Source organism: Leuciscus leuciscus (genome assembly GCF_965113295.1).
Source record: "Leuciscus leuciscus genome assembly, chromosome: 17".
Classification (NCBI taxonomy): Eukaryota; Metazoa; Chordata; class Actinopteri; order Cypriniformes; family Leuciscidae; genus Leuciscus; species Leuciscus leuciscus.
The window spans coordinates 547501-572224 of record NC_138741.1 but is presented as its reverse complement, the minus strand read 5'-3'; the positions used below and the strand labels follow the sequence as shown (position 1 = coordinate 572224).

At 45.7% G+C, this 24724-nt stretch overlaps 1 protein-coding gene across 2 annotated transcripts in view; it reads right to left on the bottom strand.

The window, feature by feature from the left end:
• dync1h1 (dynein, cytoplasmic 1, heavy chain 1) overlaps positions 1 to 24724 on the bottom strand; it is a 116402-nt gene that overhangs the window by 33722 nt on the left and 57956 nt on the right. The window contains exons 30-59 of one of the 2 annotated variants that reach the window (XM_082142419.1): positions 24001 to 24241; positions 23741 to 23924; positions 22237 to 22449; positions 21533 to 21771; positions 20726 to 20882; positions 20394 to 20621; positions 19279 to 19509; positions 18896 to 19036; positions 18594 to 18827; positions 15799 to 16005; positions 15602 to 15723; positions 15351 to 15516; positions 14610 to 14773; positions 13929 to 14058; positions 11858 to 11991; positions 11671 to 11785; positions 10707 to 10868; positions 10244 to 10458; positions 9902 to 10106; positions 9644 to 9817; positions 8738 to 8857; positions 8529 to 8649; positions 7747 to 7942; positions 5457 to 5574; positions 5171 to 5386; positions 4778 to 4990; positions 3969 to 4096; positions 3174 to 3327; positions 1145 to 1291; positions 442 to 592 (exon numbers count right to left, since the gene is read on the bottom strand). In XM_082142419.1, coding sequence (XP_081998545.1) covers positions 442 to 592; positions 1145 to 1291; positions 3174 to 3327; positions 3969 to 4096; positions 4778 to 4990; positions 5171 to 5386; positions 5457 to 5574; positions 7747 to 7942; positions 8529 to 8649; positions 8738 to 8857; positions 9644 to 9817; positions 9902 to 10106; positions 10244 to 10458; positions 10707 to 10868; positions 11671 to 11785; positions 11858 to 11991; positions 13929 to 14058; positions 14610 to 14773; positions 15351 to 15516; positions 15602 to 15723; positions 15799 to 16005; positions 18594 to 18827; positions 18896 to 19036; positions 19279 to 19509; positions 20394 to 20621; positions 20726 to 20882; positions 21533 to 21771; positions 22237 to 22449; positions 23741 to 23924; positions 24001 to 24241 — 5226 coding nt within the window. Of the gene's footprint in view, positions 1 to 441; positions 593 to 1144; positions 1292 to 3173; positions 3328 to 3968; positions 4097 to 4777; positions 4991 to 5170; positions 5387 to 5456; positions 5575 to 6496; positions 6693 to 7746; positions 7943 to 8528; positions 8650 to 8737; positions 8858 to 9643; positions 9818 to 9901; positions 10107 to 10243; positions 10459 to 10706; positions 10869 to 11670; positions 11786 to 11857; positions 11992 to 13928; positions 14059 to 14609; positions 14774 to 15350; positions 15517 to 15601; positions 15724 to 15798; positions 16006 to 18593; positions 18828 to 18895; positions 19037 to 19278; positions 19510 to 20393; positions 20622 to 20725; positions 20883 to 21532; positions 21772 to 22236; positions 22450 to 23740; positions 23925 to 24000; positions 24242 to 24724 lie in introns of both variants that reach the window. The other variant, XM_082142420.1, reaches the window with a different exon arrangement.

The following is a 24724-nucleotide window of genomic DNA, read 5'->3' as shown; positions in this document are numbered from 1 at the left end:
CCTCACACTCGCTCCTCTGACCCTAACACTCGCTTCTCTGACCCTCACACTCGCTTCTCTGACCCCAACACTCGCTCCTCTGACCCTCACACTCGCTCCTCTGACCCTCACACTCGCTCCTCTGACCCTCACACTCGCTCCTCTGAAACACCACAGCCAGTTCCTTTACTCTGAAATGTGCGTTTCTGTGTTGGAACGTCTGTTTTTGATCTTTGCGATACTTCACGTTGCCAATTTTCATTGTCAATTGTGCTCGTTCCTGTTGTGTGTCCTCAAATCGAGTCTGAGGGGGACACCACGATCTCCCATATTTTACATTTGGACTGCAGTACCCATTCCCGCCACTAGCTGTCGTTCCTACAGACTGCACCTTTAACACTTCAGCACGTTCATCACGAGTGGACCTCAGCGTTCTCCTTCATCCTCATCATCCTCACTCACCCTGGAGCTTCAGCAGGTCAGAGCGCTTCTCGTCCACGTCGGGTCGCTCGGCCTTCAGGACCTCGTTCAGGCACTGGCTCTGGAGGCTGCTGCGGGTCACCGTGAAGTTCACAAAGGTCACGCGAGAGCAAAGGTCAGGAGGGAACTCAACCTGCAGAGACATCACAATTCAAGCGTTGTGTCATGATGTGCAACTAATCAGAAAAATAACTGTGCTATGATTAAATAATTAATGATGAATTTAATGATTAAAAAAAATCATAGGCATTAAAAAGTCAGAAGAAACACAACAGTAGCGCTGGGAGGAAGACATCCAGCCATCTAACGAGCGATTCTATTCATTGTGATGCTTCTGAAATAAAACTCAGAAAGATGTGATGAATTGTTCTTGTAAATATGAGTCATCTTATGCATCATGTACAGTCTGTGTGAGTGTATGATTGCGCTTATCCCGATGGTCTAGTGTAAAAAAATAATACATTGCAATATCGAATCACAATACATGTCGCATCGGCACCGGAGTATCGTGACGTCTCGATCGGGAGATCGTCCCAGCACTGCCAATCAGCAGAGTGTGTGTTAGCTGGCGAAGATGCGTTCTGTCACATGCCTTTAACAGCGCTCTGTGATATGCCTTTAAACAGCGCTCTGTGATCTACATAAACCAAAGACCTTTCTAGCATTCCCACAGGAGCTGCCGTACCGTTGGGTCTCGTGTGGACAGGAAGATGACGAAGGACGGGGACAGATCGATGTCCTGATCCCCGAGAGTGATGAGCACTCGGCCACCGGTGCGCCGGACCTCTCTGTTCAGCACTGGGTTCAGGATCGGGTCATAGCTCTCCACGTCCTGACACACACATACACACACACACACGAGAGAGAAGACAGATGGGGGTCAGGGTTCCAACAGAAACTGTAACATGAAGTTCCAGGACTTTAAGCTCTACTTATTTTGGTTTTCAAGGACTACAATCAGAGATCTCACTTATCAAACAATATCTTTATTATCTTTCAAATTTCAAAAAAAGGTAAACAGATAAATATAAAAATAAAACGAAGTGAGTCAAGTGAGTGAGTGAGTGTGTCTGTACCTGCACCAGCAGAGGGTTGTGTGTGTGTGTGTGTGTGTGTGTGTGTGTGTGTGTGTGTGTGTGTGTGAGTGTGTGAGAGAGAGAGAGAGAGAGAGAGAGAGAGAGAGAGAGAGAGAGAGAGAGAGAGAGAGAGAGTGAGTGAGTGAGTGAGTGAGTGTGTGTGTGAGAGTGTGTGAGAGAGAGAGTGAGAGTGTGTGTGTGTGTGAGAGTGTGTGAGAGAGAGAGAGTGAGAGTGTGTGTGTGTGAGAGTGTGTCTGTACCTGCACCAGCAGAGGGTTGTGTGTGTGTGTGTGTGTGTGTGTGTGTGTGTGTGTGTGTGTGAGAGAGTGAGTGTGTGTGTGAGAGTGTGTCTGTACCTGCACCAGCAGAGGGTTGTGTGTGTGTGTGTGTGTGTGTGTGTGTGTGTGTGTGTGTGTGTGTGTGAGAGAGAGAGTGAGTGAGTGAGTGAGTGAGTGTGTACCTGCACCAGCAGAGGGTTGTGTGTGTGTGTGTGTGTGTGTGTGTGTGTGTGTGTGTGTGTGTGTGTGTGTGTGAGAGTGTGTCTGTACCTGCACCAGCAGAGGGTTGTGTGTGTGTGTGTGTGTGTGTGTGTGTGTGTGTGTGTGTGTGTGAGAGTGTGTCTGTACCTGCACCAGCAGAGGGTTGTGTGTGTGTGTGTGTGTGTGAGAGAGTGAGAGAGTGAGTGAGTGAGTGAGTGAGTGAGTGAGTGAGTGAGTGAGTGAGTGAGTGAGTGAGTGAGTGAGTGAGTGAGTGAGTGAGTGAGTGAGTGAGTGAGTGAGTGAGTGAGTGTGTGTGTGTGTGTGTGTGTGTGTGTGTGTGTGTGTGTGTGTGTGTGTGTGTGTGTGTGTGTGTGAGAGTGTGTCTGTACCTGTACCAGCAGAGGGTTGTGTGTGTGTGTGTGTGTGTGTGTGTGTGTGTGTGTGTGTGTGTGTGTGTGTGTGTGTGTGTGTGTGAGAGAGAGAGAGTGAGAGAGTGAGTGTGAGAGTGTGTCTGTACCTGCACCAGCAGAGGGTTGTGTGTGTGTGTGTGAGAGAGAGAGTGAGAGAGTGAGTGTGAGAGTGTGTCTGTACCTGCACCAGCAGAGGGTTGTGTGTGTGTGTGTGTGTGTGTGTGTGTGTGAGAGAGTGAGAGAGTGAGTGTGAGAGTGTGTCTGTACCTGCACCAGCAGAGGGTTGTGTGTGTGTGTGTGAGAGAGTGAGTGTGAGAGTGTGTCTGTACCTGCACCAGCAGAGGGTTGTGTGTGTGTGTGTGTGAGAGAGTGAGTGTGAGAGTGTGTCTGTACCTGCACCAGCAGAGGGTTGTGTGTGTGTGTGTGTGTGAGAGAGTGAGAGAGTGAGTGTGAGAGTGTGTCTGTACCTGCACCAGCAGAGGGTTGTGTGTGTGTGTGTGTGTGTGTGTGAGAGAGTGAGTGTGAGAGTGTGTCTGTACCTGCACCAGCAGAGGGTTGTGTGTGTGTGTGTGTGTGAGAGAGTGAGAGAGTGAGTGTGAGAGTGTGTCTGTACCTGCACCAGCAGAGGGTTGTGTGTGTGTGAGAGAGTGAGAGAGTGAGTGTGAGAGTGTGTCTGTACCTGCACCAGCAGAGGGTTGTGTGTGTGTGTGTGAGAGAGTGAGAGAGTGAGTGTGAGAGTGTGTCTGTACCTGCACCAGCAGAGGGTTGCCGAAACGCAGAGCGCTCTCCAGATTCTTCCTGAAGGCATCATCCAGAAAGCTGGTGCGCGTGATCTTCCGGTCCTTGTACTCGTTCATGATGAACTCTGTGGCCTGACCCGACGGGTCGATGATCAGCGGATACCTGCGGAACGGGACACGCGTCAGAGTCCGTCAATGACCCAGCTAACCGCTGTTTGTTTGGTTTTAATGCCATGCCAGCTTTTAATGGCGATACATTTATGATAAACCATTTTATATAAAAAAATAAATAAAAAAAACCTGCACATTTGCATGTAAAAGCTATGCACCAGAGTGTTTGGTGTGTCGAGAGGCGCACGAGACATGATGACGTCACTGATGCGGTGTGTTAGCTTATCCAGTACAGCAGGTGCGGCTACGTTGCTAATGTGAAAAAATTCAATAAAAGATGCGATGCTTGATTTGGTTTATATTTGCTTACTGCGCCCTCTTACGCCCTCTTGTGGACACAGGACACTATACAGTACCTTTATCCTCCAATATGAAGCATTGCCTTTGTAATTAGAAAATAATTAGAATTTCTTTCTTAAATAATAGCAAAATTCTAATTAAGTTTTTCAGACATTTTGACCTTAGCCAGGATTTATTTCAATTTCTTGCAAAGTGTAAAGTTTTTTTATGCGAATAAATCCCATGTTCAGGGATAAAGGATTTTAAGAAAAAAAATCTTCTCCTCCTAAACTCTCGTGTGATCCTGGAGAGTGTGTGTGTGTGTGTGCATGAGTCTGAAGTGTTGCTGCTCACCGGTTGAACCTCTTCAGCATGATGGCGTTCTCCGTGCACAGGTCGTCCGCCGGCAGAGAGTTAGCCTGCCAGCGCAGCCTCTCGTCAGCGTTAGACAGATACTCCGTCCTGGCGATGTCTGTGCGGAACTACAGATCAGGAGAAGATCACAGGTTAGAGAACTACACAGAAGATCATCACAGGGTTAAAGAACCGGGAACTGCAAGAAAAGCAGTAGAGCACAGATTCCTAATCTCCATCTGCTGTTCGTCCTCCTCCTGATAATAATCACAAATACTCACCGCTTACTACATTTCTGTAAATCAGTTTTTGTGAGTGATGAGTTTCTCTGCCTGATGCTCTAGTCTTCACCACACCGGCTAACAGCAGATGGAGATCATCAATCGCTAATCTACTACTATTCCTGAAGTTGTTTTTCCGGGTGTGAAATGTTTAATTTTCTGTAGAATTTGAACCACTGAATTTGTAAAGCGAAATAAAATGGACCAGAATGTGCCTGTCGAATATTATAGGTTGTATTTAAACAGAATGAATATTTTGGAAGTGAAATCTGAAAAGTGAATATGGATTATTGAATTTTAAATAATGAAAACTTGAGCGAAATGTTTTGAATTGAAATATTCACAGCTTGAATATACAACCATGTTGCATTTCAGCCCATAAAAGTGCAAGCCCTAAAAATACAATCCATTAAAATGTAAGCACTGATAATGCAATGCATATTTTCAATTAGTGCAATTCAAGCTTTTTTGTTTAAAAAACATGTGATTATTTCACTTCCATACGGAAGCGTCTGGTGAGGTCAGTACCTGAACGTTGGCCTGCTGGAGGTGATGGGACCAGGTGGTGAACAGGTTCTGCCTCATCTGCTGGTCGAAGTAGCCGGCGTACGCCACGAACGCAGCGGAGAGCAGGCAGTCGCCCGCGATAGTGGACATCTGGTTCTTAAAGGTCTCGCTGGTCTTTTCCCAGCGCTCCCGTTCAGCTGATAAACTCTTCAGCAGCGCTGTGCTGCGGTTCACCTACACACACACACACACACACACACACACACACACACGAGAAAGAGATTTTTTAGGTGTTGCTTTTATGCGATTATTTTGTTCGTGTCACTTCATATATTCTTCTTAAATTGATTTGATAGCATGTTTTATGTATTCTTCTCATTTTAAAGACGCAGTGAAGTGTGTCATCAGTCGCACCTTCGCCTCCACGGCGGCCAGATCGGCTTTGATGGCCTGCGCTTCTGAGATTAGCACGGCGTACTCCTCCTTGTAGCGCGCGATGCTAGCCTCCAGATCCCGGATCATCTGCTCCACCTCCTCCGCCTTGGTCTTGTTGTCCGTGGCGTCATCCTCCAGCTTCTGCAGCTCGTTCCTCAGGGGCTCCACACGCTTCAGCATGTCTGCGTAATTCAGCTGAACACAAAGCCAGAAGTCAGAGGGTCAGGGGTCAGAGGTCAGGGGGAGTCAGAGGTCAGCGCTGTACCTGAGCAATCGCCCACTTGACCATCGGCCCGCAGGCCAGAGACGCTCGGTTGACCTGCTCGTAGTTGTAGCTGGGGTTGGACATGTAGTTCTTCTTCATCTTCTCCCGGATGGAGTCGCTAGGACACGCAGAGAGAGTGTGTTAGAACGAGCCGACGGGTGTGTGACACACAGCAGAACCACACAGTGTCCGAACCACACGCCATCAAAGGTGTCGCTGTTAATCAGAGCTTCTGTCACGGCGATACACGACGAGTGAAAGACGATTCTGTTCTAGAGACGCTCGCGGGTGTAACAAAGACCATGATAATCTCTACGTGCTTTACTTAATGTTAAAAAAATTGAATGTGGGTTTGAATATCATTTACAGCCGTCTCGTTTCAGTCACTCAGTGTGTATTTATGCATTTCTATTGTCAAATTGGCTTAATATTCATGAACTTGATCCATTAGCGCTCGCAGAGACTCCGCCCACAGGCTCTTCTGATTGCCTGTGGTGTTTGATTGATGTGTCACGTCTGGTTAGGACACTGTAAAGCATCGACACACTCATGCAAATGCAATGTTTTTCCTCAAACTGATACAACACACACATTAAGTTAATATTTCAATCATTTAACAACACATTCACATGTTAGTGGGTCTGATAACCGGTTAATGGCCACATGATGAATCACACTGAGCTGAACTAATGACTATCCTCTCCTGTAGTTTGAGTCTCGTATCTGATGGAGTTTCATCTCTGGTTCGGCTTCTCACTGAGAGTCTGTGCTGTGTAAAGACTGGACGTACAGCTAAACAATAAAATCTATATTTAGTGTTATTTTGATTCTATTTATTTGAATATTACATGATGCTGATGTTACTCTGACACACTTGTCTCTGACTGATAACTGAATACGTCCCAGACTGAAACACTTAAGGAAGTAGCTGCACTGAAACAATATATATTGTGAAAATCGCCATTCAAAGACGTTGAAGTGAGGCGTGAGAGCGCCCGTCTCACGCCCGAGAGGAAGATGTGTGTGAGAGATGATAATACCTCGTGTCCTCAGAGACAAAGTTGACTATGCTGGAGATGAAATTGTCTCTGATAATAACTTGTCTGATCTTTTTCCAGTCACTAGTTTCCTCGCCGAGCAAGAGGCAGATCGACTCTAGAGCCAGTTTAACGGCCGCCGGGGGGTTAGCCATAGCGCGCACTTCAACAAGGTGCTGCTTCTTAATCGAGCTGACGGCTAGAGAGGGAAGGGAGGGTTTTAGGACCACGAGGACAAACGGTTCATGCGGCGGGAGCGTAGCGGCCGCGGCGTCGGGGAGAGGGACCGAGTCACGTGACCCGCCAGTGTCGGGTCTATGATATCATCAGTTGCTTTGTTTACATCCACCTATTTTTATGCAAACAAACGTTTACAGAATAAATCCCTTCATGTGCAATAAAACACTCTCAACCAGTGTTGGGGAAAGGGTTAGTGTGTGAGTGAGTGGGTGGGTGTGTGTGTGTGCGTGTCACTCTTCATCAGTTGGGGAAGTTACTGTGAAAAGTAATGCGTTACAATATTGCGTTACTCCCTTACAAAGTAACTAATTGTGTTAATTAGTTACTTTTTAAGAAAAGTAATGCGTTACGTTACTTTTGCATTACTTTTTCTCACCTGATGTAAAAATGTAAAGGGCAGATGTAAAGGAAATAAACCCAAGTCATTTTTGCTTATGGTTTAACTGAATTAGACAGTACATTGGTCAATAAAATGAGATTAAATGCAAACTTTTATTTATTTATCTAACATTTAATTATAGGAGGTTTGCGTATTATTCTGATTTTATTTTACTTTAAGGAATAATGAATCTTTTTTGTGCAAGAGAGATTAGTAAATTAATACTCACATTTAGTCTAGAATGATAATAACCATCATGTTTACGCACTCACACACACCTCTGCACTTACAATTTCTCTACTTATTTGAAAAAGTAACTCATATTTTGCTGTCAATTTAAAAGTAATGCGTTACTTTACTAGTTACTTGAAAAAAGTAATCTGATTACATAAAATAAGTTACTTGTAATGAGTTTCCCCAACACTGCTCTCAACAGAGGATGTGATTGGATAGCTGGACTAGCGGACCAATCGCAGCATCTCAAATGTTTTATGCGAAATTCAAATTTTATGCACAAGTTAGATTCACTCCATTGGATGTAAACGCAGCAAGTGAGTGTGTATGAGTGTGTGTGATGACTACAGTTGTCCTCTTTACACGCGGCGGCCACCGCTCCGCACCGGCAGTCAGTCACCTGATCTCATCAGCAGAAAAGTTCACAATAGTGGGGATGAAGTTCTCGCGCATAATGATGGAGCGAATCTGCTTCCAGTCGGTGGTGCTCTCGCCCAGCAGCAGACAGATGGACTCCAGCGCCAGCTTGACTGCCGCCGGCGGGTTGGCCATCGACCGCACCTCCACTAAGTGCTGCTTCTTAATCGATTTAACAGCTAAACGAGCCACGAGCGTGAGAAGAGACAGAAAGAGTGAAGAGAGCAGACACATTAGCGCAGTGAAACGAACGCCCAACACCACTAGCAATCACAAGACAAGAGCAGAAAGCAGAAAAACACAAGGAAACATCCACTGTCGCCTTTGGCTCGCTTAGCTGGGGTTTATTAATACACTTCATATTCAGTAATATTATTGATATGATGCACTGACACTTTCAAATGAGAACAAAACTTGATCTGGAAAATGACTCTTCAGTCTTCAGTAGAGATGCTTTACAACTGAGTCTCATATCTGATGAACTTTGCTTCATTGATTCGGTTAGTTTATTGTTTATTAGCTTTGAAACAATCTGTATTATATAAAGCGAAACTTGACTTGCTATAAAGGCCAAATGTCTCCCAGATATGGAGAGAGAACTGACGTAGTTTGGACTGACAGCAGTGAATATTTCCTTAAGAGTAGATCACAACAAGACAAGAAAAACTATTTCAAACTGTTTGTAACGTGAGCAGATTCTCTGGAGATGTGAAAGCCAAAGCCACAGTATCAGTGTAAGCGCAGGAGAGTGGAGAGAACTCGTACCGTTCTGAGCCTCGATGACGGCCGGCTCCACCTGGTCCAGGTCCTGCTTCACTCGCAGCTGCTTGTCTTTGATCACTTCCTGCTGCTTGTACACTGCTTCCTGTATCTCCTGACTCATGACCTGTGAAGCAGAGCGAGAGGTTAGGAGAGCAGTGAGGGGTTGATCCACACAGGGGCCTGTCAGGGATGCTCCGAGCGGCTCGTCTTGCCTTCTTCTTCTCAGCCTCCTGCTGGTCCTTCACCATCTTCTTCAGCTTGTCGTTGGCAGCAGCGTTTTTGACCTCCAGCTCCTGACTCTTAATCCGCAGGTCGCGCCGCAGCTCCTCCACCTGAGACACACGGATAACACGCTAAATCAGGGTACTAAACTGGGAGTAACGCATTACAAGTAACAAAAAATGAACCGTAACACATTACACTAAAAATTTAACAAATATTAATGTGTACATTTATAAACTACTGAATTAGGATTCTTTCTCTTCTCAAAATATTTAAAATAAGTGCTCAAAATATGATAATATTCTAAATATGTTTTTAACAGAAAATTGAGGTGTGTTACATAGGCTGATGTTGAATGCATTACTAAGTTCATAACTTTAAAAAAATAAGTGCTCAGTAAAACAACTCCTGCAAGACCTGAAGAGATCAAGCCTCAGCTGAGAAAAATGCAACATTACACAGAAACTAAGCAACGCAATTAGTTACTTTTTTTAGGGAATAACACAATATTGTAACATTAATTTTAAAAGTAACATTCATAAATAGTAACATGTAATTGATTACTTTTTAAGGGTAGTAACTATTGTAACATTACTTTTAAAAGTAGCTTTCATAAAAAGTAATATAATTGGTTACTTTTCAGGGAGTAACAATATTGTAACATTACTTTAAAAGGGAACTTTCATAAAAAGTAACCAAGTAATGTAATTGGTTACTTTAAGGAGTAACACAATATTGTAACTTTACTTGGTTACTTCTTTATAAAAATGACCTTTTAAAAGTAATATAATTTGTTACTTTTTTAGGGAGCGAGGCAATATTGTAATGCAATACTTGTAAAAGTAGCTTCACCCATCAGTGGTGTTTGCATGCGTGATGTCGGGGGAAGCACGTACCTGATCCACGGTCTCTTTGATTTTGCGCAGACCCACATTGAGGTGCATCTGCTGCTCCTCCAGTTCGCTGCGCTTCTCGTTGAACAGGTTGGCGTAGTGGTTGATGAAGTCCAGGTAGTGGCGTGGGGTGATAGCCATCGTGCGGCCGCCGCGCTTAGCCAATCGGTTGTTAGCCTGAGAACACCAGAGTAAGTGTAAAAGCGTGCAAAGGAACAGATGCGAATGTCTTCAGATCTGTGAACACGAGACGCCGCTGACCTGGTGCAGTGTCTGGTGGACAAACACGCAGCCGTTGACGATAGCCTCGCGGTGGGTGGGCGGCTGTGGCAGCTTATCGTACACGATGGGCATGTAGTCGGGCACTTTGTAGTTGGGCTTCTCCAGGTCCATCTTGCTGGTGAATTCTTTACCCACCTGGTAGAGTGCTTCAGTGGACCAATCACCAAACCAGTTGAGCACACACCTGCAGAATTTGAGTTTGATGAAGTTTGCATCATTGATTCTGTTTATTAAGCTTCTTTGAAAGATCTTTACTGTATAAAGCGCTACAGAGATAAAGCTTCTCCGGTCAGGGAACGGGACACGACGAGCGACGTATACCTGTTGAAGAGGGCAGGTGACGTGGCCGCACGGTCCTTCAGTCCCTCTGACGACGGGTTCATGGTGAACACCACATGCAGGTTCCTGATCACCTGACTCGTGAACCACTTGTAAAGCTCCTCATGGGTGTCCAGCATCAAGCCCTCCTTCTGCGCGCCCTCCTTACACTGCGTCATCAGCGTGGCGTATTCGTCGCCCTCGAACAGGCCGGGCACCTGCAACAACACAGAGATCAGAACACACACAGAGATCAGAACACACACAGAGAGAGAGTTCAGAACACACACAGAGAGAGAGTTCAGAACACACACAGAGAGAGAGTTCAGAACACACACAGAGAGAGAGTTCAGAACACACACAGAGAGAGAGTTCAGAACACAGAGATCAGATCACAGAGAGTTCAGAACACAGAGAGTTCAGAACACAGAGAGAACATAGACAAAACACGCATGACGGGACGCACCTCTCCGTTGGCCAGCAGTGTGTTCATGCGCTCCAGGAATCCCGAGTCCAGCACGTTCGACTCATCCATGATGAAGGCGATCTTCTCGTTCTTGCACCCGGAGCGCCGGAGGACCGTCCGCAGGTCTTCGTCGAAGTCCTCACCGGTGTACTTCCTGTGGACCTGCGCGGATACGATCACAGTTACTGAAGCCTCAAGAACCATAAAAACTTTTATTTTATTATATATACATTCACTGTTATTAATGTTTATGCATTGTCCTCTTTGATTTAGAGTCACTATTTCTCTGTGGTCAAGTCACCTTCATTTATACAGCGCTTTTAACAATATAGATTGTTTGAAAGCAGCTTTACAGTGATAATCGGAAATTAAAGTAACAGATTGTTTAGGCTTTACAGCAGCTCTAGAATAAAGTTATTGTCCAGCTAAAGTTATTTTTTGATTGATTCACTGACAGTGCAAAGATCATTAGTTATTGGTACACTGGTGGTGGTTGAGGAGAGATCCCCTGATATGATTGTAAAGCGCTTTGGGTGTACAGTAGTACATATGAAAGCGCTATATAAATGCCCGATTCTATTCTATTAACTTAGGGGCCGCTAATACGACACCGTTCTAACAGAAAACAGGAAACTTTTAATGTGTCCGTTCATTTGCATGACACTGTTTGGTGGCTAAAGAACGCAAACTTTGAAACAGGTTCCAAGTGTTTTAAAAAAAAATTTAAACGTTATCGCCGTGTAAACTTAAAAAACGTGAATCTGTGAAAAGATGACTGCGTACACATGCATATGTAGAGGACAGGACAGTTTACATGAAGCAAAATCAATGTTTTGAGGATCATCTGACAAATTATTGCATCTTTAATTTTCTCAAGGAAGTGCACTGTACATTTAACCGTGTTAAAACTGAATAAACATGTCCAAAAAATCTGACAGACAATCAAACGCTTGTTGGTTCTAACCTTGATCTGATAGACACTCAGTCCGTTCATCCAGGCCACGAAGCGTGAGAGCGTTGTCTTCCCGGCTCCGCTGACCCCGATCAGGAGAAGATGCCCCTGCGGCTGACGGAAGATTCTGGAGGAGAACAAGCCTGACGTTACTGACACATTAGCTGGAGAAATATGCGTTTAATCGGGCTCTCTGTACCTGTCGATCCTCAGCACGTGATCCAGAACCTCATTGAAGAGCACGAGAGGAACGTCCAGCTCCTCCTCGTAGAACACCTTCAGTCTGGCCTTCACATAGTCGCGCAGCTCCTCCTGCTCCACGGGCACGTAGTCCTACAGGAGACGGGATGAGTTCAACTGAGTTACGGGATGAGTTACGGGATGAGTTATGAGTTACGGGATGAGTTATGAGTTACGGGATGAGTTATGAGTTACGGGATGAGTTATGAGTTACGGGATGAGTTATGAGTTACGGGATGAGTTACGCTGAGCTACCAGATGAGTTACAGGATGAGTTACGGGATGAGTTACGGGATGAGTTACGCTGAGCTACCAGATGAGTTATGAGTTACGGGATGACTTACGCTGAGCTACCAGATGAGTTATGCTGAGTTACGGGATGAGTTACGCTGAGCTACCAGATGAGTTATGCTGAGTTACGGGATGAGTTACGCTGAGCTACCAGATGAGTTATGCTGAGTTACGGGAAGAGTTACGCTGAGTTACGGGATGAGTTACGCTGAGCTACCAGATGAGTTATGCTGAGTTACGGGATGAGTTACGCTGAGCTACAGGATGAGTTACGCTGAGCTACGCTGAGTTACGGGATGAGTTACGCTGAGTTACGGGATGAGTTACATGATGAGTTACGCTGAGATACGGGATGAGTTACGCTGAGTTATGGGATGAGCTACGCTGAGTTACGGGATGAGTTACGCTGAGCTACGGGATGAGTTACGGGATGAGTTACGCTGAGATACGGGATGAGTTACGCTGAGCTATGCTGAGTTACGCTGAGTTACGGGATGAGTAATGCTGCGTTCACACCGGACGCGAATAGTGCGTCAAATTCGCGCCTACCGCGTCTAGTTTCACGCTTGACCACTTTGTGTTAATTCGCGTGTCAAGAGCGAAATTGACGCGCGTAAAAACAAAAGTTTGAAGCGAAATTTACGCGCGTCAGAGGCGAAAGTTTCGAAACCCGTTGGCGGTCATCTTTTTTAGATGTTTATCGAGCATTAGCATTAGCATTAATCGAGAGAGTCACCGCTCGTATATGCTCTGGAGAGCAGAAACAGCTGCGTAGGGGACATCGTCGCTGTACTCGGGTCCACCAGACCCTCCGGAGGGTTTCAGGAGTTTCACAATTTGCTCCAGGAGCTAGGTTTGGTGGACCTAACGGTGAGGACGCTGACGAGGACAGCGTAGGCCGTAAGGCCTCGGCCTCGAGTGGTCGCTGCCTGACGAGCCCGCGCTCTACAACCCGGCGCAAGGTTCACCCTCGCCCGCACCCACCTAATTTGTCATTTATTTTTGTTTTGATAATAAATGGAGCCAGCCTCCAAAAGTGAAACCTGTCCTGTGATTTTTGTTTTTATACACTAAATTGTGTTTGTTGTCTTTACATTAGAATAATTATGTTTCATATAATCTAGAATAGATATGGAATAAATAGCATTCAATACAAAATGAGTATCTCTCATATATTGAAATCGAGTTTTTATGTGAAAGATTTGCTTTGTTGTGCATTTTAGTCATATTACAAAATAATTGATTGAGGCCAAACATAAAATAACATTATAAACTGTCACTTCACCACGTGACAGCAGCAAGCAGGCTCCTGATTGGTTAACGCGGCGCGAATTGACGCAGAAGTTCAGATTTTTCAACTCGAGCGGCAGACGCGAATTTGCGTCAAACGCGTGAATGCACAAATAGAACTAATAAAATCATTCGTGCGTAACGCGCCAGACGCTCAATTCGCGCTAACTTGACGCGCGAATGAGGCGTATTCGCGTCTACCGTGCCGCGCTCTACGCCTCATTCGCGCCGCAGGAATTTTTTACACGCGTAACGCGTCTTTGCATTGACTTAACATTGAAATCACTCGTGCCTGACGTGCGATGAGGCGTAACTGGGATGAGTTACGCTGAGCTACGGGGATGAGTTACAGGATCTGTTACGCTGAACTACGGGATGAGTTACGCTGAGCTACGGGATGAGTTACGCTGAGCTCTGGAAGCTTCAGCGTACTGTCCCGCGACACTCACTTTGGAGAGCCAGTTGCTGTACAGGATGGGTTTGTTGAGGGCTTTGTCACGGTCGATGTTGGGAAAGTGTTTCAGGGCGACCATGTCGATGTTTTCATCGGTCCAGCGTCTCTCCTCGTCCTCCACCAATCTGTCAGGAGAATCAGTTCAATCATTGTGCCATTTCAAAACAATCAACCACACATATTCCTAGGTTTGCTGCTGGAATTGGGAGAAATGTGCCGTTTTCCCACACTCCCCTTCCTTCCAGTCATTTCTTTCCGAACCTGACACATTTTCACCCATAGTTTAGTTTGTTTAGGCAAATATGAACATGGCAGTTGAACTCAGATCTGCAGCAAAACAACCAGTCCGAGATCCCCTGAACGAAGTAGCGATGGGAAACAAACAAACTCTGGAGCGGTTCGCTAGTAGTGAGAAAACAATGAGACCCAACAAACCAAGTAGGGCTGCAACTAAAGATTATTTTGATAATCGATTAATCTGTCAATTATGTAAAAAAAATCTTTGATTAATCTTGCCACTGAGAGGACAGTTTCAGGCACATGTAACTTGCGTAAACATTTCAATGCGGTGTGAAAGGAAACTGAACCAAGATTAAAATGCAACATTATTCCAAAACAGGGACTTGAATAGTTACAAAGTGCAGGATCTACAGGCCTGGAAACCCCTTCGACTCACCGGTCCTGGAAGAGTCGGAGCGCCTCGTGAGCCCAGATGCGGATGAGCCCCTCGACAGGCAGCGTCTCTAACGGCCTCAGCGCCTCGAAGATCCCCCGCACCCAGCGAGTCATCTCTCTCGGGGAGTAGATGTAGTGTGGCTGCGTGTCCTGAGTGAACCGCTCCTGTCACACACAGACCAGTTATAGCTAAACTGGATCCTTTCAGAACAAACAAGCACAGCATCTTTATCTGGGAGATGAGCATGTCAAGTTTCAAGTCTAGTTGAGATCACTCCACAGTCGAGGCGGAGTGGAGTCGAGGCGCACGAGACATGATTATGACGTCACTGACGCGGTTTGTTTTTGTTAGCTTATCCAGTACAGCGCGGTGCGACTGCGTTGCTAATTTGAAAAATGCTGAAAATCCTGCTGACAATATGTAGATATGTAGTGAGTAGAAGTGAATGGTTTCTGAATGGCACTCTCTTGTAGGCATATTTTTTTCCTCTAACATTAAATATTGCTTTTAGAATATAATTCGAATTTTACTAATATTTAAGAAATAAAAATTTAGCTTTTCAGCCATTTTGACAGCCCTAATGAGCGTAGTAACTTCATCTCCAGAGCCGCTCTGAGTCACTTCAGCAGCATTTCACCATTGGCAGAAACACACAAACCCACGGCTCTTCACTGCAACCTGACAAAATAAAGGTTCAGTTTCACTTGAGGGACTTCTGACAGATCTGTGTGAAGTGCAAACCTGAGACATGGTGTAGAACTCGACCATGGCTGCGGTGAGCGGCTCAGCGAAGGTCCTCAGCGACGGGATGAGTCTCAGCATGGCCCGGTTGAAGGTGCCGTAGATCTGGGTCAGCGAGGCCGGGCCGGGATAGTCCACGTACACCACCGGCACATGGCGCAGAAACCTGCAGACATCACGAGTAAAGGGCCGTTCACACCAAGAACGATAACTATAAAAGGTAACTTTATATGATGATGATGATGGTGAACCTGTAAGAGAGCGGCTTCCGGCCCGGGTCAGTGGGAGGATTACAGGCCCCGACGAACTGGATGCGCTCCAGCTTCACCCATGTCTGGTCTGAGGTGCGATAGAAGCCGCCGTGCTCCACCATCTGAACACAACACACACCGGTTACATTCCACACACACTCACACACACACCAGCGAGAGCTAAACACAACACACACCTGTCTGATGAAGGAGATGACCCGCTGCGTGCCGTACTTGTCCATGTCGGGCAGGTTGATCTCGTCGCAGAACAGCACCAGCCACTTGCCCAGCTGCACCGGGGCCAAAACCACACCGTTAGGAGTCCGGCGGTACTCGCAGTAATGATCGAACGTCTTCAGCAGCAGCTCCGGGGTCGTGGCGCTCGAGAAGTTCAGGCCCACCACCTGGAGGAACACACACACACACACACACACACACACACAAGTTACATGTGGAACACACATGAGGAACACACACACACACACAATAGAGAGAGTTACATGTGGATCAGGAAGATCACATCTGGATAACAGCACTCTGTCCTCACCAGTGTTCATGTTGACCGCAAACTTTATCGACTAAAATAGCTAGCTTCCGGTAGATGGCCGAACGCATCGACTTACACCGAGTAACACTTGACCCGACGCACAACCTAATGGCGAGCACGTTTGCCCAGCCCTGTGTGTTTGAACCGCGAGAGGCGTCAAAGCTTACGCTACTCCTAAATCTACGTCACACATCGTCAAGTGTTACTCTGGTGGTGTAAGTGGACTTGTGTAGGTCGTCTGCCGGAAGTTGTTTTTAATCGATAAAGTTTTAAATATGGACATTTTTCTTACAAGAACGCATCGCTTCACTTCAGAAGGCCTTTGAAGAACTATCCCTTTAACCCTCTGAGGTCGGCAAACGCGCCCCCGCGTTTTGCTGGATTTTCTTCACATTGTAGTACAATAAACTTAAATTACTCCGTCATTTATGGTTATACAGAAAAAAGAAATATAAAAAAATAATCTGTGATATTTCTACTTTTGTATGTGTCCACTTACAATCAAATCAAAACATTGTGCTTTTGTAAAATAAAGAAAATAAACAGGGTGTGCGTTCTGCCTCTCCGTCGCGGTGAACTTTTTTTTCTTGAGCACGTCTATAAACTGAAACAAAACTCAGCGAATACTTGTCACACATTTATGAGCCATATACCTTTATACACATTTAAGTGTGTACTTTTAAATGATCAGATTCAAACTGAAAACAAATATTCTCTGTTTAAGTAATTTGCATAAAACCAACAGGATGTCCAGTATCTCAAACGCTTGCTAATTATTTTTTAATTCGGCCACGCCCACTCGCGCAAAAGAGATTCACATGCAAATCGTCCACATGGAACGCGAACGCCCTCCTTACCTCAAACACAAAACACCAAAACACTTCACAAGTCTCTGCTTTTCGTCGAGTTTGGAAGACACGTCTGAGCTTACATTGGATTTACCTCAGAAGAAGAAGAACGCGATTTGAAGACAAGAAAGATGTAAGGTAAGAAATTCTTATTAGTTTATGGTATTGTTGCATAAACTTCACATTGCAGTTGAACTGTTGCTAGATATATGGTGAATATTATACTATTTAGACCCGTGTTTACTGTTAAATACTGTTTGTGGATATCTGCTCAAACATAGATATGTATAACCATAATGTTTAATATTTTGGAGCGCGATGGCGTTTGAATGTATCATATTTTGGAGCGCGCTGTGGGTTTGAATGTATCATATTTTGGAGCGCGCTGTGCGTTTGAATGTATCATATTTTGGAGCGCGATTGCGTTTGAAAGGAAAAATGCACCAAACATTAGGCTTTATGTTTTTACTATTATCTCATTTCATATCATCATAACGAATGGAAACATTTGAAGTAACATAAGATAATCAATATATTTATCTCTAGCATTGTTACTGAAATCTTTTGGAAGATTTATAGGCTGCTTTGTAAAATAAAATTATTTTATGCAGTACTGCACATAGCTTATGCCTACAAGGCACAACAAACATGATGTTCATTATATTATATATTGTTGGAATCCTATATATTATATATTGGTGTGTGTGTGTGTATTCTGTGAATTTTAAAAAGCAATTTTAACCAGAAAAATCTAAAATGTATTCCCAAAATCGTGCAGGCCTAGTTTCTCTTGATACCAGTATGTTCACTTTTTTTCTTTTCTTTCAGGGACCAGATGCAACTGAGTCCTGCTGACTTCAACATTCACATGAGTCTCTGTACATGAACATGGTAAAGTGAAAATCAAACACCTTGGAAATGAAAGGTATGTACAATGTTTTTAGGAATGGCACAAAGGTCTCTGTCTTTGGATCATTGTTTTCAATGTGCTCTTTTGTCGTCTGTTGTGTATTTTTGGATTATGTTGTGTTGTAAATAAATCCAAACAATCTAAAAGCCATTCTTTTTTTTAAATCTCCTCATTCTTTGTGCAAGGTTGCTCTGAATGACAGGGCCTGATCGCTCCTAATAGGGCAGTGTCTTTGTCTTTCTCAGGTGTGAAAAGCTTACATATTAATGAGCTCCCGCATAAAGCTTTCTCACACAAAACACGTCGTAAAAATTTAAATCAATATATTGTCTTATCTGAATGAGCAGTCAGGGTGATTTTCACATAGTTTTGGAGCAAATATTCTAGGCTACGTCATACAATTTTCAAAAGTCTTGTGAAGAAATAATCAGTATGGGTTTCATGGCCTTATTTCAGTGAGAATTTTTTTCTCCACGCATAAATGTCATTATCTCAAAACGACAAACTTTTAGATACATGCAGCTGATATATTATTGTAGCAGAGTTTGTGCTGAATACAGTGTAATTAGACTTTAGCCATGAAAATGTCACTAGTAACAGAAAAAAACACAAATGTCAGAGCATGTCAGAACACCTCCAGGGCCCAGAAAACAGCTCAGACCCCAGAGGGTTAACAGTGTTCCTCACCTCCATGTCGGGCAGGGCTCTCAGCGCGCTGAAGAGGGTCATGGTCTTGCCGGAGCCGGGCGGCCCACAGAGCACCAGCGGCTTGTGTTCGGCCAGCCATGTGTAGAGAAGCGCCTCGTGACGCACCGTGTCCAGCGTGGGCACGACCACATCAGGAGACGCCACCTTATGAGTCTCCACCTCGATCTGAGGCACCTTCCCCTGCCACGACTGCCACTCGCCCGTGATGCACACCTGCAGATCAGAGCCGCGTTAGCATCACACACACACACACACAGACTGAGCCTGAGAGTGTGTCGCACCTCGTAGTCGATGATCGGCACGTTGGGCGCAGACGGCAGAGATACGGTGGTGATGCGGCGGATGTATTCCCCGAGCTCCGCCCTCATCTTCAGCCGACTGTCGCCCGAGAACGACCACAGCACAGCATAGATCAGGTATTTCTGCACACAGGGGAGAGTTAGCATGCGTCACACACACACTTCATGCAGATGTATGAGCTGTGCGAAGACGGAGTCAGGCTACGTCTACATTAATACATTTGAAAACACTCTCAGTCCACACTAGCATTTTCTCCGTACACACACACGCTAGTGTGGACAGGGCCTGAGAGTGACCTATTCACTCACACACACACACCTGCTAGTGTGGACAAGGCCTGAGAGTGACCCGTTCACACACACACCTGCATGTACTTCTCCAGCTGGTCGACGGGCATGGGGAAGTCGGGATGGTTGTTGTTGTAGAGCGCCACGTTGCGGCAGGCCTGGTGTAGCATGGAGAACAGCGAGCTGAGCGAGCGCAGGCGGGTGAAGTCCATGATGTGCTCCATCTTGGAGGCGTGCTCCAGCGCTTTGATCACCAGACCGGTGGAGGTGAAGTACGGCTGCAGGACCGCAGACGCGTCCCTCTGGATCTGGGGATCACACACACACACCAGGCTAGAACACGGAGAGACACCGGCCTGAAGGACAGACAGGAGGAGCCTGACTCCACCTAACCCTAACTCACTCCAATCCCTCATTTACTGATCACTCAGGGTCATCTAATGTGACTATCTGAGACTTGTGTTTTGAATATATGTTCCTCCACTTTAGGCATTTTGCACAAATTTGTTCTGCATCGTGACTTGATTCAGACTTATTTCGTTTTGTATTTTTATTTATTAGAAAGGTATATTCTGTTCCAATTTAATTCTGTAAATTAATTGTTGATTGTCTTTCGGTACAGCGTGCTAACACAGGCAGTTTAACCGATTTAATCTGATGACATGAGAAATGCAAATCCTGTCTGCAGTTGTTTGTGCTATTTCTTAGTTTTATTGATCCAAAATGCTTTCATACATTTTCTTCTATATCTTTATGTTCTGTACATTCTCTAACCCCCCCACACACTATCAGTCGACTATATGCAAGACTAGACGATCCTGACTTTGAAAACCCTTAGTCAGGGACACCCCTAAACACACACAAACTTCTCTTTTCTTTGAGCTTATTAGCTTTCAGCAAATATGTTTGTCTAAGGTTCAATTTCCAAAATATTTTTCCGGATTATTTCATATGTCATGCTTTTCAGGAAAAAGTGTGAATTAACACCATCTAGATCAATCACCGTTCTATTCCTGACGTACACACACGCGCACACACACTGTGAGGTGTACCTGCAGCATTGGTGAGGCGGCCTCATCTCAGACAGACACACACACTACTCCTGACAAGGATGAGTGGATTTGCAGTGTCACATTGTCGTGGCCTCGTCACAGGCACACACACACACACACACACACACAGTGAGGTGTACCTGCAGCATCGGTGAGGCGGCCTCGTCTCCCTCGTCCTCGGTGGCCTTCCTCATCCGCTGAGCCTCGTCCTCTCCCTCGTCCAATGGGATGCTCCGCAGGCGAGCCAGGAAGTTGTTGAAGATCATGTCGGTGCTGAGAACGTCCTCGCTGAACCAGACCATCCCGCAGCGAGACACCGTGGCCAGCGTGGCGTACTTCAGGTCCTGCACCTCGAACATGATGCGCACCTGTGTGACGAGAGCAGCGACATCATCATCATCATCACGATTAACCGTGCAGCGCTAGATAGGGTATTGCTACAGTAATATTGCAGATGTAGCGACGGGCGTACGTTGGGCGGCAGGCTGAGGCGCTCTCCGTTGGGCAGAGTCAGGAGTTTGTTGTCGTCCAGCACAGAGTTCAGGTTCTCCACCCACTCGGGGTCCACATCCCCGTCGAAGATGATCCACTGCCTCTTCTGCAGCTCTCCACGCACGTTATCAATGATCCTGCACACACACACAGCGTTCAGCACAGACAAAAAGTTGCAAAATGCATTTTAACCAGAAACGGTGCGTTGAACACCCTGTTCTGATGATGCAAGAGCTGCAGCTACGGCTGCTGAGAAGGACATTCTGTGTTCTGCAAAACACCCTCGTGTCAGTCACGCCCCTTACCGTACAGAATAACAGAACATCCCAATCAACTGCAGGGATTTGTGAAACTGTGGTTCCTGATTATTGTGATCCAACATTTGCTTCACATTTCAGGATGAAAAGACAAACATTTCAGGTGAAGGATGATCCACTCCAAGAGTTATGATCTATATGACCTTATTGTTTTTATTGTGAGAATTAGGCTTAGCATTATTGCTGATCACTGTTGATATTCTATATGTCTTCTAATATCTTCAATTGTTGCGTATCCCGACACACGTGTAAAGAACTTTACTTGGACCCGCTGTGCGAGCGTCTCTTTAACACCGCGTGGTTCACACACACGTCGCTGCTGATTGGGTGGACTTGTGACACACCCACCGAACAAGAGAAACCGTTTCTCAAACCCCGTTACACACAGTTCAGGAAACATGTCGTTCAACCCCGAAACCGTAACAAACCGTTGCGCGGGGGTTTGAGCTTGAACCCCTGAACACACTCACTTGCGGAGCACGTGTGTGAAGAGGCCGTCGGTCCACTCGCGCGTGTTGGGGTCCAGCGTGCCGTACAGGTGGTCTTTGCTGATGGCTTTGGGGTCGATGATGTGGGCCACTCCCTCCAGGCCCTCGAGCCGCTCCAGGGCTTTCAGCAGAACCCTCCAGGCCATGGTCTTCCCACTGCCCGACGGGCCCACCATCATCAGCCCGTGGTTGATCTGGGTGATCTGGTACAGCTGCAGGACCTGAGGGAGACCAGGGGGAGGAGACCAGGAGGAGGAGACCAGGAGGTTATTCACACTAGAGCTTTCGATTATTCATCGAATTTGAAAAGTTTTATGCACTATTGCAACCTATTCTTCCTTGCACATTAAGGAAATTATTTTTTATTTAAGAACAAATGTTTAAAGTGATTGTCATTTCATTTCAATAATAGATGTGATGCTTGATTTGGTTTATATTTGCTTATTGCACCCTCTTGTGGACACAGGAGACAATACAGAACTTTTATTCTCTAACATGAAGCATTGCCTTTATAATTCAAATATAAATCAAATTTTGCTAATATTTAAGAAAGAATTTCAAATTGAGCTTTTCAGCCATCATGACAGCCCTGACCCACACTGCACTGCACCACACACAGGGATCACGGATCTCACTAACCCTAACCCACAATGCACTGCACCACACACAGGGATCACGGATCTCACCTTCTCCACCCACATGCTGCCCACATCATCCCCGTCTCCGTATGTCAGGTACATCTCGGCGCAGACCTTCTTCAGCTCTTCTCGGAGCGCCGTCATCTCTCCACGCATGTACTGAACGCCGGGGAACACGTCCGACAGCAGACTGAACAGCAGAGGGATGTCCTCCGCCACCAGCTTCGGCACCATCGTCTCACACACACTCTGGATCAGGATCTGAGGATCGAACGCATGCAGCCAGGTCAGAGGTCACAGCCCTAACAACACGGGTCAGAGGTCACAGCCCTAACAACAGGGGTCCGCAAGGGTTCGTACACACACTGGAAAATTTTATTCCAGGACTCATCAAGCACTACTTTTTTGGTTTTCAAGGACTGAGATCTCACTTCTCAAACTATTTCTTTATTATCTTATCAATTATAAAAAGGTAAATAAATAATAAAACAAAAATAAACTAATAAAACAAAATGGTACAAATAAAGTGCAATGACTGTGGAACTTTAACCAGTGAAAGGATATTATGACAAAGATATCGCTTCCCTTATTCAAACTGATTTATTTCCATGAATATATGATGGACCTGAAGAATAAAAGCTGTATCATATACTTTCATATTTATATGAGCAATATCACACTCATAACCATATGAAATGCCTCAAATTTTGTGTAAAAAGATTGTTTTAATCAATAAAATTAAACACAAATTTTACATGTTGTCTTTCAATAACTCAAGCACTTTAAAGCCTTGTTTATACTTTAGCCTGGCTCCGCAGCAAGTCTCCGCAGACTGCGCGCGCACCTCCCCAAACGGACGAGGCGTTTATACTCAACACGCTCGCCGTTGTACTATTCTGTGAAACGACAGGGGGCGACTCGAGTAATTGTCCTCTAAACCATCAGTAATCAGCGGTGAGAAGAAGCTATACACACGTGACGATGTTTATTTTAGTACACCACCACCAATACCACACTACAAGAAGAACCGTGTAAAACCCAGTAAACCCTGAGATTATCACTATTGACAATAAAACAAAATATATGGATATGAGAATGTGTATACAATATAACTAAATTAACAATCTCTTACATATTTTCTAATTTCACTAAACATTTCATTAAGTTTCGTGAACATTTTTATTAAACATGGACCTTTATGTTCATTAAAAATACTTTTTATGCTATTGTATGCTAATTTTTTAAATGTAAGCAACTAATTTAGACGTGCAAACTGTGTGCCGGTGTGGTGAGAAGATCGAGCTCGGCCAGATTCGGCTCAAAGTCATTCATCTTTGGATGCGGCGCCGCGCGCGCGCTGTTACAGAAAAGCGATCGCCCACACCGCAATGACGCCATTTTTGCTGCGCGCACCTTCGCGCTCGTGCGGACGCGTCGAGTATAAACCTAGCTTAAGTACCTCTTCATAAATATGGCTGTTTCAGGGGTTTTCCAGGTCAAACTCCTCACTCCAAGCCCCTGTAGAGCCTGTGTTCTCCTCGGCTCATCTTACCTCCTGCTCCGGAAGGTTCTCCGCGATCTCGTTCTCATCCACAACCTCGCCGCGCTCGCCCTTCTCCCGCTTGATCTTCTGGATGCGCTCTCGCTTGACGTTCCCGGCGCTGATCAGCACGCTCTTGAGCGCACGCAGACCGAAGTCGTAGTGAGACTGAGACGACAGCTGCTCGTCACACAACCTGCAACACAGAGAGCGCGGTTACGCTAGCAGCTCACACACGCTAGGAGCTCACGCGTCTCGACGGGTCTGCGTACTTGAAGAACGGGACGATCTTCTTGGCCAGGATCTCAGCGGTGCGGAAGCCCTGCGAGTAGAGCATCACCTGCGCAATCAGCTGCCGGTCCGGCTTGGTCATGGCCAGACTCCGGAAGAGCTTCTTCAGGTTATCCGGCAGGTTGGAGCGGCCGGCGTACCCAGGGTTCATAGTGATGAAGATGGCCATGTCAGCGCTCACCTTCACCTGTTTGTTCAGCAGCTCAGTGGTCACCGGCACACCTGAACACACAAGAACACACACACACCTGAACACACAAGAGCACACACACACCTGAACACACAAGAGCACACACACACCTGAACACACAAGAGCACACACACACCTGAACACACAAGAACACACACACACCTGAACACACAAGAACACACACACACCTGAACACACAAGAGCACACACACACCTGAACACACAAGAGCACACACACACACCTGAACACACAAGAGCACACACAAGGGGACACCTGAACACACAAGAACACACACCTGAACACACGAGAATATACACCTGAATACACAAGAACACACACGTGTGTGTCTGTTGTGTGTTTGTGCTGTACCTACTGCGGTCTCGGTTAGGGTTGTGTGTGTGTGTGTGTGTGTGTGTTGTACGTACTGCGGTCTCGGTTGGGGTTGGTGTGTGTGTTGTACGTACTGCGGTCTCGGTTAGGGTTGTGTGTGTGTGTGTGTGTGTGTGTGTGTGTG